Here is a 16,811-nt window from a genome sequence, read left to right on the forward strand (position 1 = left end):
AAAACCATCAGTGGTCGTATGAATCTTAAATTGTATTTAAATATAAAATTTCCTTTTTGTTAATTTTTGTACCGTGCATTCTGGCTACATGTATAAGTTCAGGCCTTTGTTTTCTTGTAATGGACGCATACTTTTTCTAAATTTGTTCGATAATATTCGCGTGTTTGGATTATCGTCTCAGACTGCAACGGACGTAATGTTTCTTTTAATAATAACAAAAAAAATCAACATGTCAAAATAAGTAAGAGCATTTACAACGTGACTTCACATATATAGCACAACCTAAACGGTTTATAAAGAAATATTATTTCAATTGAGGGAATTGTTTGAACAAAAATCTTAATTCATTTTATAATTGAAATGCAAAGAACTTAAATTTTTTTCTCCATCTGTAGATCATTTTATCTGTGTTCTTTTCTTTTTTCAGTGGATATCAATTGCGCTTATTTATACTTTGACAGAACACTTAGTCTACTTTGTTATCTGTATTGAAATTCATTAGGCATAACCAATGAGCGTTCTGTCATAATCAGTCGTTGCTGTATGAAACTACAACGAAGGAGTATACGGTCCTGTAGGATTTCTATATATTACTATACAAGATATACATATATTTCAGCCACTGCATATAATCATGTTTATTCTGCATTGCTGCATGTACTTCTTCTTTGTTTTGTTTTGTTTATTTGGTTTGTTTTATTGTTATGTTTTGTTCAGTTAGTAATGTATTGTAGATAGCAGTTTTAAGTTTTGGATAACATTTATAATTTTCTTTAGACCAGGAACTTTACTTTTGATGTTTTGTGTCGTTGGATTACTGTCTCATTTACGTTTTCCTGACAACTTTGAATTTATATTTCTAGCGTAGTGATTGTTGTGGTTAGTCTGAGTATGTTGGGAATCAAGTTTTTTTTATTTTATTAAATAGGTATAATCGAATATGCATTCTGACAAAATTACAGCGAAAATTTGCAATAAAAAAAAAATGTAACCTGTTTTTAATGAGATGAATGTTTTGTTGTTGTTTTATCTTTAATATTGAAGACCACTTTGATCTTTTTTGTTGTGGAATTTGAATGTGAGGACTGTGTGTTTGGGTCATGCTTACAAGTGAAACTACAGAAGAGTGTGATTGTTTTAGGCATTTTTTTGGTCATGATGAAAATGTTTTTAGCTTCCTTCCAGGTCCAAACTTTTGTGTTTCATATAATTATGATTTTCCTTCTCTCTATTTGCGCATCAATTCATTGTTAACGATTGAATATCTTGAAACATCCAGTATTCAAGAACCATTTATCGAGACAATATAACCCTAGTTTCCATGGTCGATGTTCTCCCTGACATCATTGACCATCAGCACTTTGGGGTCAGACGTTTCTTGATAGAGGATGGCCTTTTTATTTCCTTGGAAGATTCACCCTTGATCGGGTCGGATCAGCGTAAAGCTGAAGCAGTATCTAGCCTTTATTAGATTTATATTTAATATGGCACTATAAAACTACTACAGATCCGATGTCTTCTGATTGGTAATGGATTTGATACGACGGTTGGGGCGCATGAAGGATATATGTTTGAAACATTTTTATTCTGAACTGCTACTGAAATAATAATTAAGCAATTTTATACAGTAATCAGTTCGATATTTCTCAATTGAACCAATTTGGTTGAACTGATAAGATTATGCTTCTTTTGAATAAATTGTCAAAAGTTTCCCTTTGGAGTCTTCAGCTAAGATGATCTTGTCAACTAATTTTTATGACAATGTTTGTACAGTACGGTAATGTTCATTTCAAAATTCCATCAGAAATTCCGGATGTCATATAAATTTGCAATATTGCCTTGTTTTATGGATACGTCTTGTCTCCCATGAATATAAATAAGTGTTTGTTTGACCTCACAGGTTCTCTGATATCCTAAGATGACAAACCAAAAGAAACTGACAGTGATCAGTTCTATTCAAGATCTAGTCGAAAATGTAATTGTCTTCTTAAAAGTTACAATAGTTTAAACTAATGTATTCAAAATTGTGTAAGTGTCTCTGTTACTTATTAAAAAAATATCAGTGCAATTTGTTCCCATGATCAATGGCTTAGATCGTTTGACATCGCAGATTGGTGCATGTTAGCTTTAGAAATTTAACAACGAGTTTTGTTAAAAACTAACAAAGCGTATTATTTTTGTATTTTCTTAATTCGTCCGTTATGTGTTTTGGTAATATGGCACACACTCTTCAAAGACAAAAGCATTAGTTTCATGCGGTTGAGGAATTATTAAAATTGCGTGCACGTAATGCTGCACCGATGACATGGCATCTTTGCACGAATATCGATTTTCACGCGTGCTGCGAGCGATTGCATTATATTGTGAATTCATTTTGTTATTAAGGCAAGTGTTACAAACCGCGGGAGACTGAAAATGTTTGTTAAATCTAAAGACTTCGTTTCATTGGAGAAGAAGATTTGATATCCGGGAAATCATATAGATCAGTCAAACATCAACGACGAAGCAGCCATTTGTGGTTGTTGCAATTGTGTCTCGGATACATTTGCGGTTGTCGTTATTGTAATGTAATAATGCACGACAAGACAAACGAAAATCATTTGTGGTTTCACAACTAGAATGCCAACTGGTATGAGAAACAAACAAACTACTAATTTTTTTTAACAGAATATACATAGTTTTTAAAAGAATATTTATTCATGTCCGTATTAAGTTTCTAATAAAACAGTTAATAGGGAACAACGGTTTGATATCTAATCGACTTTCAGTTGGGTTATATCTTTGAGGTTTATGTCATCTATTCTTTATTCATGTTTATAAATTTTGATACTAGAGAGGAAGATGAGCACTGAAGTAATTTTATATACGAAGCTGTAATTTAGTAACAAAATGTTGTATGTACAGTAATTAATCTGGGCTAAAATTACTGAACTTCTCGTTTATATGAAATATATATACCAGACCGTTCTAGCATACCAATTTAAAAACGTAAAGTCAAATGTTTTAATTTTTGAAATTTATAAAAAAAAACATAAAAAAGATCGACCAATAAATGTTATGCTAATGGTAGGTTACTATGGTGCATAATAATTATATAGTAACCTACCGCTAAAAAATACTATTAGTATTAATGCAACTTGGCTTTTGGAAACTATTAACTTGGGATTTCAATGCTAAAAATAAATAAGAATAATTGATAATTTGATACTAAATTCTTGTACTCAACTAAATTACAGAATAATTTTGAAGACGAACGAATTTTGACATAATAAATAATTCAACATTGTAAATGAAATAGTGAAACAGTATTATACCGATTTAAGTCCTTAAAGTAACAACGGAGTGAAAAAAAATGAACTGAGCAAAGTATATTAGTTAAGCAGACGAATTGTGAATTAATTTGCATTCATGATAAATAAAGGAAAAACTGACTATGCATTACAATGATGGAAAAAATAACGTATACATGTCTACGGTGTTGAGAAAAAAGCTAGAAAAATATACTGTTATACAATAACTAAATAAAAAGTTATGTGAATATGTATTACTGTGCCAAATGTTTAAAATATTGGATTAAGATTTTTTTTTCGAAATTCGATTCAATGTTGTGTATTTTATTTTTGTACCCCTTATTCCTTACTTTATAGAACGCTCATATTTATTAATGCAATTCATAAAAGTTAAAGCACACGCCAATTTTGTTTTCAAAAATGCTATATTTATTTCATAACAATAAACCAAGACTCGATTTGTTTATTGAAGAAGTAAAGATTTCCACTGTTTCACTATGATTATTTAGAACTGTAACAGCCCAAAATCGCCTAAAATAAGATTTATGCTGGTTGGACACATTGTAAAACAGCTGAATACATTTGTCTGTTCATCTGCTATACGCAGTAAGATAATATAAGACAGAAGATTTACTGTAATTAATTACTTTAAAGATCAGCTGGAATTTCCGTTACGTCATTGAAACTTATAATAAAAAATTTGAGACAAGCAGATGTCTTTGTTTTAATTCGAGTTCAACATTTTTGACCGAAAAAGGAAACAATAAAAAGGAGAGGTCACGAAATGATATACCCGATAAGATTTAACAATAAAGTGTGAATAAATCTTTACAAAGTATGATGACGTTCTATACAAAAATACAGACAAAGTTTAGTTTTTGTTTAATCGTTTGACAATGATTCTTTGTTTTAAATTTAAACCTCGGAGATAAATGGTCTGTAAAAGCCATATGATATGTCATGGGACATAATTTTTAATTTTAAATTAGATAAAGACTATTGAAAATTTTACAAAGGTGTTTGCAAAAAGATGGAATTTAGAGATAAGTGTTGTAAGGTCTAACTTAGGGCTTCTACACCGAGCCAAATTACACCTAGCACAAATAAGAAGTTATTCTGATGTGAAATGTGAACCTCTTACTAGATGAAAAGGATTTGAAGTGTTGTAAATTTACTTGAGCTTAAATTTAACTTTCTCAAAATAGTTGAGCTTGAACTATATTCGGCGAATCTGTTATAAACTTAGGGCTGTGCATGCCATCTCAAATGTTTTATGTATATATGGTATTCCGACGTATACTTGTAGGTGTCATGCACTTTGACAATGATATAATACGGTTTTTTAAAAATAAATATTGAATTTGAACTAAATTGTTTTCGTCTTTATTTGTTACAGGTATTTTCAACTGTTTGTTAAATGTATTTCAACTGTAAATTTTATTACAGAACAGTCAGTTCCCGTACAATCATTTCTCTAAACGTGTAATTTCTATCAAAATATTGCCGGTAAGGCTGTATTGATGAATCTGGTTCAGCAACATTTTTATTGTTATAAGCTAAATAGTATCACTTTTAGTGAATTGAATGATCATATACAAATGTATAAGGAAAACTATATTTATAAATGAATGCCTGCTAAACACCTTCACAAGGAACGCCCCCTATTATAAGCTAAAGATACATGGGAGGGTATAAGGTACCTTATTAATATAAAATAACATTTACACCTTTCTACAATTATAGGACTTCTACTATTTGTCGTATAACTGAGCGGAATTAATCGTCGTCAAACCGTCCATTCCCTATTGCATCAATATAATTGTATAAACGGTATTGACTCTGTATTGATGTTCAGTTGATTAAGTAGTTCAAGTATCCCTGTATCTTTGATTTGTCTCAAACAAGTTATATACTTATTAATTATTTCATATACTTTACAGTAGAGGAGGGATATTTTTTTCTCCACACTCACCCTCCCTCGTCACTCTTAATTAATTATTGCGTTTTGATTGTTGACAGACTCAAGTTTATTTATTTTTAAAAATGCATGAACCATCCCTTCTAAAATTCAACTATACCTGTTTCTTTCTTTTCTATATAAAATGAAGACTAGTGTATACTTAGAATCATTGTTTTTTTTTAGTTTTTAGAATAGCAGCAATGAATAGAATGTTATCAAACCTGTATCTTGTATTTTATATACCATGGTGCTGGGGAAAATAATTTTGCCAATTATGACTTCACTGTATTTATAAAAATTGCTTCATTTTATATTTGGTGTACGTTCAAATTTAATAGATCATTTGTATTTCGTGATTATTTTGATATGCTTTTATTTGTTTGCCTGTGATGGTTTACTAACACACAGTTTTGTATGTTGTGCAGTAGTTTTGTCTCAATGTGAAAAACAATCTCTTTCTCTTATGAATGTTTAAATATGCTTTCAAATGTAATAGTTAGAAATTGACTTAACCATTAGGTTAATTTCAATGAATATGTAGCATATTACCTAAGATATTTTATCCATTAGGTCCAACCTAGGAGCTCTAAAATATTCTATTCCAATTAATACTAATAATAATTCGAAAGGCTTCATAGACGCCTTATTTTTTTATTCGAATATTTGTTTCTTATTAAGCTTCTATTTTTTTATATAGAATAATTACAAAAGTTAAATAAAAGTTACAAAAAGATAATTATTTTTATATACAGTTTTTATATCAAAATCTGTTTGTCAGGTCTAAATTGACTATTCAATTCAGAAGATAATCTCTGCATTTTAATATTTAAAAATTTTAACCTTAATTTTCAATTCTTCAAATTTTGTAATATGATTCTGTTTATAGAAAAGTAATCCAAAAAGTACATCAGTTAATATTCATGCCACAGATGTAAGACAAAGGTGTGATTGCGACTGCTAAAATAAGATTTTCTTGTGACAATTCGTATGTTGTCTGGTTTTTACGTGGGTATATAGATACTTTTTGTATTTCAACATAAAACACGCTGTGGAAATCTTTTATATTATCTCAGTCAGGCTTGCAAATGTTAAGCCCAGGGTCTGTATGTGCATAAATTCTATTCAAAACCAGTGACATTTGGTAATTTGATATAGTTTAAATGCAGACGAAACGAATACTTGGGGTATATCAACTGCATCGAATAGGTTCTTTGTAAAACACATTTTTTTATTAGAAAAGGTCAATACATATTAGTTTAAATTCATCAAATCTCCTCCTTGTATCGAGAAAATTTAACACAAATACACTTATTAATACTTTATGCATGCTATGTATTTATAAGGTATTGTATGATAATGTAAAAATATTCTTATCGTCTGCCCTAGGTCAAACAATGTCAAGAGTCGGGTCTTGATCTTAAGTGAATCGTTGCACATAAAGTAAATTTAGATAAATAGGTGATACGAATCGACATTGCACACTTTATAAAATAAATAGAAGTAAAAACTTATAATTCAATACATACTTCCTGTCGTTTCATTTAATCTTTACCTCAGAATAGTATTAAAATTATATTATGCAATTTGTGCAGCAGTTTGCAGTGCTGGCTAGGTTAATACACTGAGCGAGTCAGGTCATGACCTCATTTGAGGCAATGTTACGCAAACATATCAGACGCAGTCTCGATGAAATTCAAGTAAATAACCCGAACGGAAAGGTCATACATACAGGTTTATAAAATATTACAAATTCTTCTTATTTTATTTATTAACCTACTAGTTTGCTACAAACATAATTAAATAAATGTGACAGCGAACGACAAAACTAAATTAATTAAGATTTGTAACATTGGTTTTGTTTATAGAATATGTCATCTCATGTCTCGGTTCTAGCAGACGACACAAGTATGTGCAGTTGGTAGTATGTTGGATAATATTATTCAATAACAATCTGACTCGTCGTCTTTCTCGTGTCGATAATCATTTTCCCTCCTCCTAAACCTATACGGATTGGACCAAAAACATTGATGACCTAGGGCAGATTACGAGTCGCTGAAAGTGTGCGCAGGAATACGTGATTGATTATTGACAGTCGAGCTGTGTATAATAAATGAAGCGATCGACCAATAGGAAAAGCAGTTGAAGTGCATCGGTTATGCCCTCCGTGGTTGAGGGCTTTGACCAAACGACAGCAATGTGTCACTCACTAATATATTTCATGAACCTAAATGACACCACACTCCTTATATGGAACACAACCATTGAAAATCTTTAGTTTTAATGCTAGTGTCAGAGTTCAAACCATACGGAGTACTCCTCTAGGCCACCCACTCCATACAAGAGAAGAGATCGCGATTACTCCGCGTTCAAGTCACTAAGTGTTTCAATATCTGTACACTTTTAGACTCTGATTATATTTACGATCCGACACATGCCAAAAGGTTGCTTCCTGGACTATAGAACAAATAATGATAATATTTGGAGTACCAAGGAAATTCTTTAGAGGATAACACTACTTTATAATAAAGAAGTTGGAAATGACATACTCTTATAAAAGTTATAGTGTACCATTAGTAACATCTTGTGTGACATAACCTTTGACTTACATTGCACATTCTAATTTTAAACTATAAATGCAACGCAGTGTTTAGTAATGGCGTTGAACGGAACACCTCCACATGTTGTGACTGCTTGGCCAAGGGATCCAACTGAAGACATGGGTCCAACGACTCCAACGGCAGCTCAGACTCCAGTCCAATCGGTGCCTGCAGTTCCATCAGCAATTGTGGAATCATCAGCGTCAGTGACCCAGTCTGGACCTCCGGCACCCCAGACACAACAAACGACCCCGAATGGTTCTATGTCGCTCACAAACGGATCTACAAATGGTTCATCAACACCAGAAAATAAGCAACAGCAAATAGAATGTGTTGTTTGTGGTGACAAAAGTTCGGGAAAACATTATGGACAATTTACTTGTGAAGGATGCAAAAGTTTTTTCAAACGATCCGTTCGGAGAAATTTGAACTATACTTGTAGAGGAAGTCGGAACTGTCCTATTGACCAACACCATCGAAACCAGTGTCAGTATTGTCGTCTGAAAAAATGTCTGAAGTCCGGAATGAGGAGGGAAGGTAGGTGCCGTTCGACATCCGACCCAGTCTACTACTCAGTTATCCCTTACAACAACCAGCCTGGCGCAATTTATTCAAAAGGTTAAAATCATTGTTTTCTCATATTTTCACTTTTAGAATTTAAATTTTTATTTTATTTTACTTTTTTGCAAATTTAGTTAATTATCTTAAAAGAGGAACATATATTATTTAAAAAAAATAATATATTTTCCTTAAGATGAACTAAAAAAATATTTTTGAATATTTTTCTAAATTTTATTTTCTCTCTTTTAAATTTTTGAATTTGATCAGAAGGAAGTAACTAAATGATCTTTGCACATTTCCAGTGTCGGTGTCCTTGATATCGCAAAGTCCAGAGATAAACAAATTTTCCTTTATCTTCTTTTATTATAATAAATTTTCTGTCTGTATAAGGATAACTGTTTAAATGTTTTTGTTTGATGGTCAGAGTTTGTGTCCCTGTCATATTCATGTTCTTTATGTGTGAATAACTTTTACGTTATGAAAATCGGGCATTATTTACATTTTTATTGTCTAATGTAACATTTATTTCACATTTGCCTCATTTACCTCTAATTATCAATAACCAGTCTTCCGTCACACCACCTCTTTTTTAACACTTGCCATTAAAATACATCAATAATTTTTATCTAAAAAAATTACCATATAATGATTTATTAGATTTCATTTAAAAGTTTTGCACCAGTTTTGTCAAATGTTGTCATAGTTATGCAATAGCCAGACACGGTTTATTTACATTTGTATAAGTTTTATAATACATTTTATTTAAATATCGCTATTGACATTTTTTCGTCTGAGTGCGTGACGTTGTGACCTTTAATCGTTAATCTCGACCCAGACAAACCGAAAGCAGGTGTTTCCCAATACCTTTTTTTCACAAGTATTGACACATATCTTTCTACCAATATGCAACATTTGCTATGACATTCTTGAAAAAAACATATCTTTACAACATATTCTTTGTCTTATACATTAGAATTGATTACTTTTTATCTGAAAACACCTAACCTATAATTTAATACACACCAACCTTAGGTGACCTCAACCCTAACTTTTCAATGTGGTTATACTTTAACATGTTAATTTTGACAAGTTCTATATAGTACATGTGCATGTATATATCTGCAGTGTGTATTTGCCATGAGTCAGACCTATATTAACATTTCGAAGATCTTTTCAGGATCATTGATCGCTCATGTAACAGTTGCACATCTATGTACTTTATATTTAAATTATCGACATTTTGAGGGATTTAGATGTCACATATTTCACATACATATGTGTATCTACGTGTTTACACATCAAGACAAAATAAAAAAAACTGTACATATAAATAAAACAAATAAGGACTCTTATAAACTAAACAATCTAAGTAGTTATTTAAACCAAGTCAGACAATTAACCATATCCTATTTTTTTCAGCTGTCCAAAGAGGACGAATACCCCCAACCCAGCATCCTTTCCCAGGACAAATGGGATATGAGAATGGCTTTCCATTAAACGGACATACGTACCTTTCAAGCTTTATTTCTATGCTATTGAGAGCAGAACCCTATCCTACGTCTCGGTATGGTCAATGTATGCAACCCAACAATATAATGGGAATTGAGAATATTTGTGAACTTGCAGCCAGACTGCTTTTCAGTGCAGTAGAGTGGGCTCGCAATATTCCATTTTTTCCCGACTTGCAGATTACAGATCAAGTAGCTCTACTCCGTCTAAGTTGGAGCGAACTATTTGTATTAAATGCGGCACAGTGCTCTATGCCTTTGCACGTGGCACCGTTGTTAGCCGCAGCAGGACTTCATGCCAGTCCTATGGCTGCAGATAGAGTTGTAGCTTTCATGGACCACATAAGAATCTTTCAAGAGCAAGTGGAAAAATTAAAAGCCCTACACGTTGATTCAGCAGAGTACAGCTGTTTGAAAGCAATAGTCCTTTTTAGTTCAGGTAAGAATAACACTTTAACATTTTTTAACATTTATCTTTATTCATGTCTATTGTGTAATTTGATGGTCATAAACGTATGATTGTTTCAGTTCTTTTTTAATTTCATCATTCAAGGCTTGTTTTAAATAATAAAAGATAGAAAAGAAAAGATAAAATGATAAAGACATTTAGTATCATATTATACCAATATGAAATATAACATTTCTAGAGAGACAAGTTGAATGAATAAAAATATGGCACTTCATTAATTAACGTTAACCTGTAGACCACTAAAGTTAATGGTCTATGGTCAGTGAGGTGATTCAGACAATTTTTCGTCAAGTCTAAATACAGATTTCCTCTGCCCTGATATGTGACAAAACTAATTCGTTACATTAAAAAAGAAATCGTGTTTGACCTTTATAAATATTTAACAGATGGGATTTATATTGATAAAAAATACTAACATTCTAATATAAATATACTGATTTAAAGAACGCTATCTCAGACTAATTCCTGACTTGTATATTAATGTAGTGTAACGTTTATTCTGATAACAAATTTAGTTTTAATTAATGAGTAATTTCATTTAGTTATGTGAACTGATGTTTGTCTTTTTGCGGTTTTAAATATGGTGCTGTTATTTTCGATTTGAGGTTTTTGATTTCTTTGTTAGTAACTATTGTCTTTTGTGTGACTGTGTATGACGAAGTTATGCCACTATTGTAAATATATGCATTTTTATAGTAAATTTTTTATAAAATTTTAGATCGAAAACCTGAGTCAGTTCCGTCCCAAAGGCACTCTATGAATGGTTACAGTGAGTATTTTCATTGTTGTTACTATTGTAGTTTTTCTATAGAACTAGCTGTTCGAATACAAATAGTTGAACTATACATATTCCGTTATAAATAATAGAGTTTATTTGTTATAAGCTTTGTGTCATCGTTAACTACATCCATTATGTTATATCGTAGATTTGAGGTCTTATATTTAAATTATAAGAGCATCTCATTTAAAAACAAATATGAAGAATGGAACCTGTTTTAAAAGTAGATTTTAATTACCAGATATTGTTCAATAAAAAAAGTATAAAAAATAATCAAAGAATATTAAATTTTTCCTGATGAATTTTAATGGATCTACAACACGGCTCGGTTAAATAAAGGCAACAGTTTTATACCGCTGGTAAATAAATGTTTACATAAATGCTCATAGATATATTGTTTTACATGAAGGGATTTGAAACAGTTTGTCTTTGGAAAACTGTTCGTTAATTGGTATAGATATAGAAACAAATTTAAGCACTAATGTATTTACAAATTTATTGTTGTGAAAATATATATTTAACGATAGAATGGACAATGACATAGAATTTCAGGAAATCTTCAATAATTAGAAAGGACAAATGAAGATGTCATAGTAAATTATATACTTCTCTGCATAATGTATTATACTATTTATTGAACAGTCCCTGTAGATCTAATAAGAACATTTCAAATCTGCTAAATGCCATGGACATTTTTAATTTATTTGTGTCTAAAATGTTTTCTTAGTGACATTTTTAATAGAATATTGTTTCTATTTCATGAAGAAAGCATTCTACAAAATGAACTTTCTAAATAACTGTTTGTGTTGGGGACCCACAATATAAGTACTGCACAAAAAATTCCTTGTTTGATAATTAGAATTAAGATTCGTTAACAGTTGCACAAATGAGCAAAACTATAAATTGAAAAAGAAATATTTAATTGATAAAATCGAAATGAAAGTCTGATTGATATAAATGTTCCCACGGTTTTTAACCATGACAATCATAGCATGTTAACAGGAGCATGGTTTCCGATGTAGCTCGCGTTATCTTCACAATTTAGTGTTAGTTATCTGATAAAACAAAGCACATTTTTTATTGTCTGATAACAGATAAAAAAAAATTAACCAGTTTATATTTATTTTAATGTATGAAAAGAGTAAAATTACAAAAATACTGAACTCCGAGGAAAATTCAAAAAGAAATATATTGTTAAATAACGACACAGTACTCAATCTCTGATGAAAAGTTTTATATTCTAATTAAAAACTCAGTTTATAAACTTATCTAAAATACCAGGCTTAACGTTTTTAAGCAAATGACATAAAAGTCATATATTTATTAATTCATCAGATACTACATCCTCACTCCACTCTTTCTTTCTCTGATGAAATTAATAAAAATTTAAGGTCACAGTTCAAGTTACTGAACGGAAATGAGAAATCAAAGTCCCAAATTACTGTAAAATAAAATTATAACTATAAAATGAAGAACGATTTGAAAAAATATCTGTTTATGTCTTTTACTATTAAGTGGACAACAGATTTACAAGTAGAAAACAAAGTCATCTCATATTCCTCAGACAACCCCTTGATCATCGATGGTTTTGAATGACACATGAAGATTTTATTTAATTTGGATTTTCTCGGTACATTTCATGGCTGTCCATCAATTAGAATGACCATTAAATGGACTGGCAATGGGCTGTGACCAATAGATTCTGAATCAATCTTAATAAATTACAGGTTATAAATGTCAGTGTTCATTTCACTTTATTTCAAAAGATTCAATTTAGTTTCATATAGTATCTCAATTATTATCTACCAATTGTGTATTGTTTGAAATAATTCTACAAATATTTGATTTGAAAAGTAATTCTTCCGTTCAGTAAATGTTCTGTTTGATATCGATGGTGGTTTGGAATATCATATCAGGATAATAAAACACATAGGAAGTCTTTCAGTGTGTTTTGGAATATCATATCAGGATAATAAAACACATAGGAAGTCTTTCAGTTTCTGTTAATTTACTTTTGTCGACGGTCACCAAGAAATTTGAACCGGTCAAATTGAAACAATTCAGTGATGGGTTCTACTGTTATAGACGCTCGAAGTTTTCAACAAAACAAATTGATTCATTCAACATTTATTATAAACATAGTTTTGTCATCAGATACATGTAACTCTAGCATTTTAAAACCAAATGTACAAACGAATGTTAATAACAAAATGTACATACGAAATGTAGTACACATTGTATGTAAAAGTTGAATACTTAATATTGAGGAGTTTAAAATTACAAGAGCATATTATTATTATATATTATTTTATTCTGGTATCACCTAAGTTGGACAAAGGTATACAGAAAAACATATTAGTTTACATTACATTGCATATATGTACATTTGTTGAGGAAGCATTAAATATGAGTTTTTTACAACGGTATGATCAGTATAGTCAATTATAGATTGACAGTGTGTTTGAAACAAATTTTGAGTAAACAGAACTGAAATTAGTAGACATAATGAATTCTCAGGCGACGTTTTAGTTAGGCACTGATTTTTTAAGCAATGTGCAATGTTTATACTTTCATACACATAGTGCAAATTGCTCTGAGGCACATCTGACTGTTTGGCATAGGTCCAGATATGCAACTAAAATACATCTCTTCTTGACGATTACGTGAGCGATGTTATGTCAGAGTTGAACTGTTGACAAGGAAGAATGGTGCACTTAAGGTCAAGATGGCAGAGAACCTTCCTCCTTTAACTTCATAAGCAGCTACCATATGTTAAACTTATATAATTACCTAAACAAATTTCTTTTTAGTCTGTGTAATATTTCACACATGAAAAGACTTTCTATGAATGAAAACATTTGTTACTTGTGAATCCACCTTGAAGATCAAGGCAGACTTTGTATTTTGTAAATCTATGCCGCTCTTTGTTTGAAAGTAGGTATAAATAAATTGTTGACAAATTACTATAGTTTACTAAATATAAGTTGTTTAATGTAAAATAGTTTTCATCACCTTCTTTCTATGTCCAACTGTGAGCTGTCAGATAGATTTTCGGGTTAAATATTTGTATTACTAAACATATGTAATGTTTTTCTTGACGGGATAAATATTCAGCAGGGAGTGCTTGAAACTGCAGTAATTGCGCCAACATTAAATATCTTTTATAATGCAGACATCTGACTGCACATTTAGATATGTGTTTATGCAGTTTTTGAAGTGTTAAATAGGTCGACAATTTAAACATGGAGATAAGTTTTTGTGTGTGTAAAATAAGGTTCCAACGGGTTAAATGTTTATTTAATTCAAATATTATCAGTTCGTTTAAAACTTGATCTTAAAAATACAATTTTATAGAATTATTTTAAGCACATATCAAATAATATCATGTGCATACCTTTCAAAATAAAGATTTTAAATAAGAGACAATGCATATAGAAGGAAACATTCTAAAATGCAAAGTAATTTTGTAAAAATGTCTTATAATTTGAGTTGAATAGTTTCAATGAACAGGAAATATATCGTCTAAATGCAAAGATTAGAATATATTACAACGAACATTCTGTTTTAATTTTTGTGTATTTCTTGTACGTGTGTATTGAAGTTACATTGAGTCGAACAAAACGTAAAAAGCTTCATCATAGATACCGGGAGTGAAATTTTGAATTTAAGCATGACGCCAAACTATATTTAAAACAATAGGCCAAGAAGTTGGTCAAAGTGTAAAATGATCTTTAACCAGGAAGATGAAACGAAGAAGAAATGTTTAACGAAATTGGTCAAAATGTAAAATTATGTTATACCGCTGATCAGAATGAAATTAAAATATTGATACATTTTTTCAAAATGTAACAATCCTTAGAAGAAAACTAGACAGGACTTTTATGTATGTTAGAATATGAATTCCTATTAAGAATTTCTAAAAATCCTTATTATTCTTTTACAAAATTGTCAGCACACAACTAATCAAATGTCCCCAAATCTTGTCCTTTTCAGTCCTGATAGACCCGCAGAAGTTGAACCCTTTTCAATAATTCATTACAATGTATACAACATTTGTTAACGTACATTCAGCAAATCTTAGATCCATCTCGTAGATGTAATGTTTCAGATATATAAAAAAAAAGAGACACCCAAAACCTCCCCAATCACAAACAAACGTTCATTTTATCAGTAAGCATACACATGAACTGATCAATTATCTTTTAAACTTTTTGAAATATTCAACAATTATTTAATAAATAATTAAATAATTTTCCCCATAGCAAGAATTACTCCTTCAATTCTCTCCTGAGCAACCCTGTTCAAATTAGTTTTTTTATTCACAAGTGTACTGGCTCGGATAATCACAATAACACTAATATTTCATGGTTTTCAAGTTTTAATTAAAGATCATAGTTTTAACAGCAAAATGGCGAAGTTTTAAATATTATCTCGGGAAATTATCCTAAACGTCTGTGAAATGAGTTGTAAAGGCATAAAACCACAAAATGAACAAAGAAAACAAAATCATTAAATAAAGTATCATTTTGTTCCATGTAGAACTAATTCTAGTTGACACGACTACAATTGATAACTTTACACCAATACACATCCGAGTCTTTTTTAATAAAACAAAAATCAATATCCTTTCACGTCTCCCTGAATGAGATGCACTATACGATAGATGACAGGAATTTTATTATATTCTGATCATGAAATAGAAAATGTAAATATTGCTGACTTTTTAAAGGAAGAGCTATCATGTTTATTTTATAGAAGACTATGATTTTTGTCGATGCATCTATTTTTGTTAATATCAAATTTGTGACATGCTGCAAGTTAACTCGATATTCATGATGTAGAAAAAAAAATTAACAAAAATACCAAACTCTAAGGCAAATTCAAAAAGGGAGAAGTCCATACAATCTGACCAAATTAAATGTTAGACTATATCAACCAATAGAACGAACGAAAAACAACTGTCATATTCCTAAACATATTTAAATGTGATCTAGTCAGTAATTAAAAATACCAACTCAAACCATGATGTATACTTGACTGATCTGGTTTGAAACGAATGGAACGTGTGAAACACAACTGTCATATTCCTGAAATATTTAAATGTAGTCTTGTAAGTAATTAAAAGACTAACTCAAATGTGTTTGAAACGAAAATGCTGTTAGAGCTATACAGATCCAAGTCAATTTCAACTTACTGAAAATATCTTGACCCAGCTTTAAAATGCTTCATTATAACAAAATATTTATAATTCAAACTTTCTATAAAAGAAAAATAGATCAAATATATGTACATTTTAAATAGGAGTAGGTAATGAATAACATATTTACCGAACTCCAAAGGAAATAAATGTTAAAACGAAATAAAAAATCATGAAAAGTTCCGAATCTAGTGATATTAATAAAAAGAAAGTGAGTGTTGATAATACCACAGACAAAATGTTTTGTTTAAAAAAGATATTTTCGGAAATACTGAGCTTTAGTATATCTGCTATTGCAATTTTCCTATTATTTATATACTATTTGACCTATTACTTAGACTTTCCAGTATTTATACAATATTTATACATAATGTCAATAATTTAATATAGTTAGGTTCCCTTTCATCCCTTGATATGTTTTCTAGACATTAGCTAAAGCTCTTAAAGGTAC

General features: G+C 30.4%; 1 protein-coding gene across 3 annotated transcripts in view; it reads left to right on the forward strand.

Annotated features, from left to right (window-relative positions):
* The window catches only part of LOC139519172 (nuclear receptor subfamily 2 group F member 1-A-like), a 29,244-nt gene that overhangs the window by 8,483 nt on the left and 3,950 nt on the right, over positions 1-16,811 (forward strand). Inside the window, exons 1-3 of one of the 3 annotated variants that reach the window (XM_071311033.1) lie at positions 7,320-8,384; positions 9,828-10,355; positions 11,104-11,154. In XM_071311033.1, coding sequence (XP_071167134.1) covers positions 7,904-8,384; positions 9,828-10,355; positions 11,104-11,154 — 1,060 coding nt within the window. In that variant the 5' untranslated portion in view covers positions 7,320-7,903. Of the gene's footprint in view, positions 1-7,319; positions 8,466-9,827; positions 10,356-11,103; positions 11,155-16,811 lie in introns of those variants that run through there. The other 2 variants (XM_071311032.1, XM_071311034.1) reach the window with 2 other exon arrangements.

This window comes from Mytilus edulis, chromosome 4 (assembly GCF_963676685.1).
Source record: "Mytilus edulis chromosome 4, xbMytEdul2.2, whole genome shotgun sequence".
Classification (NCBI taxonomy): Eukaryota; Metazoa; Mollusca; class Bivalvia; order Mytilida; family Mytilidae; genus Mytilus; species Mytilus edulis.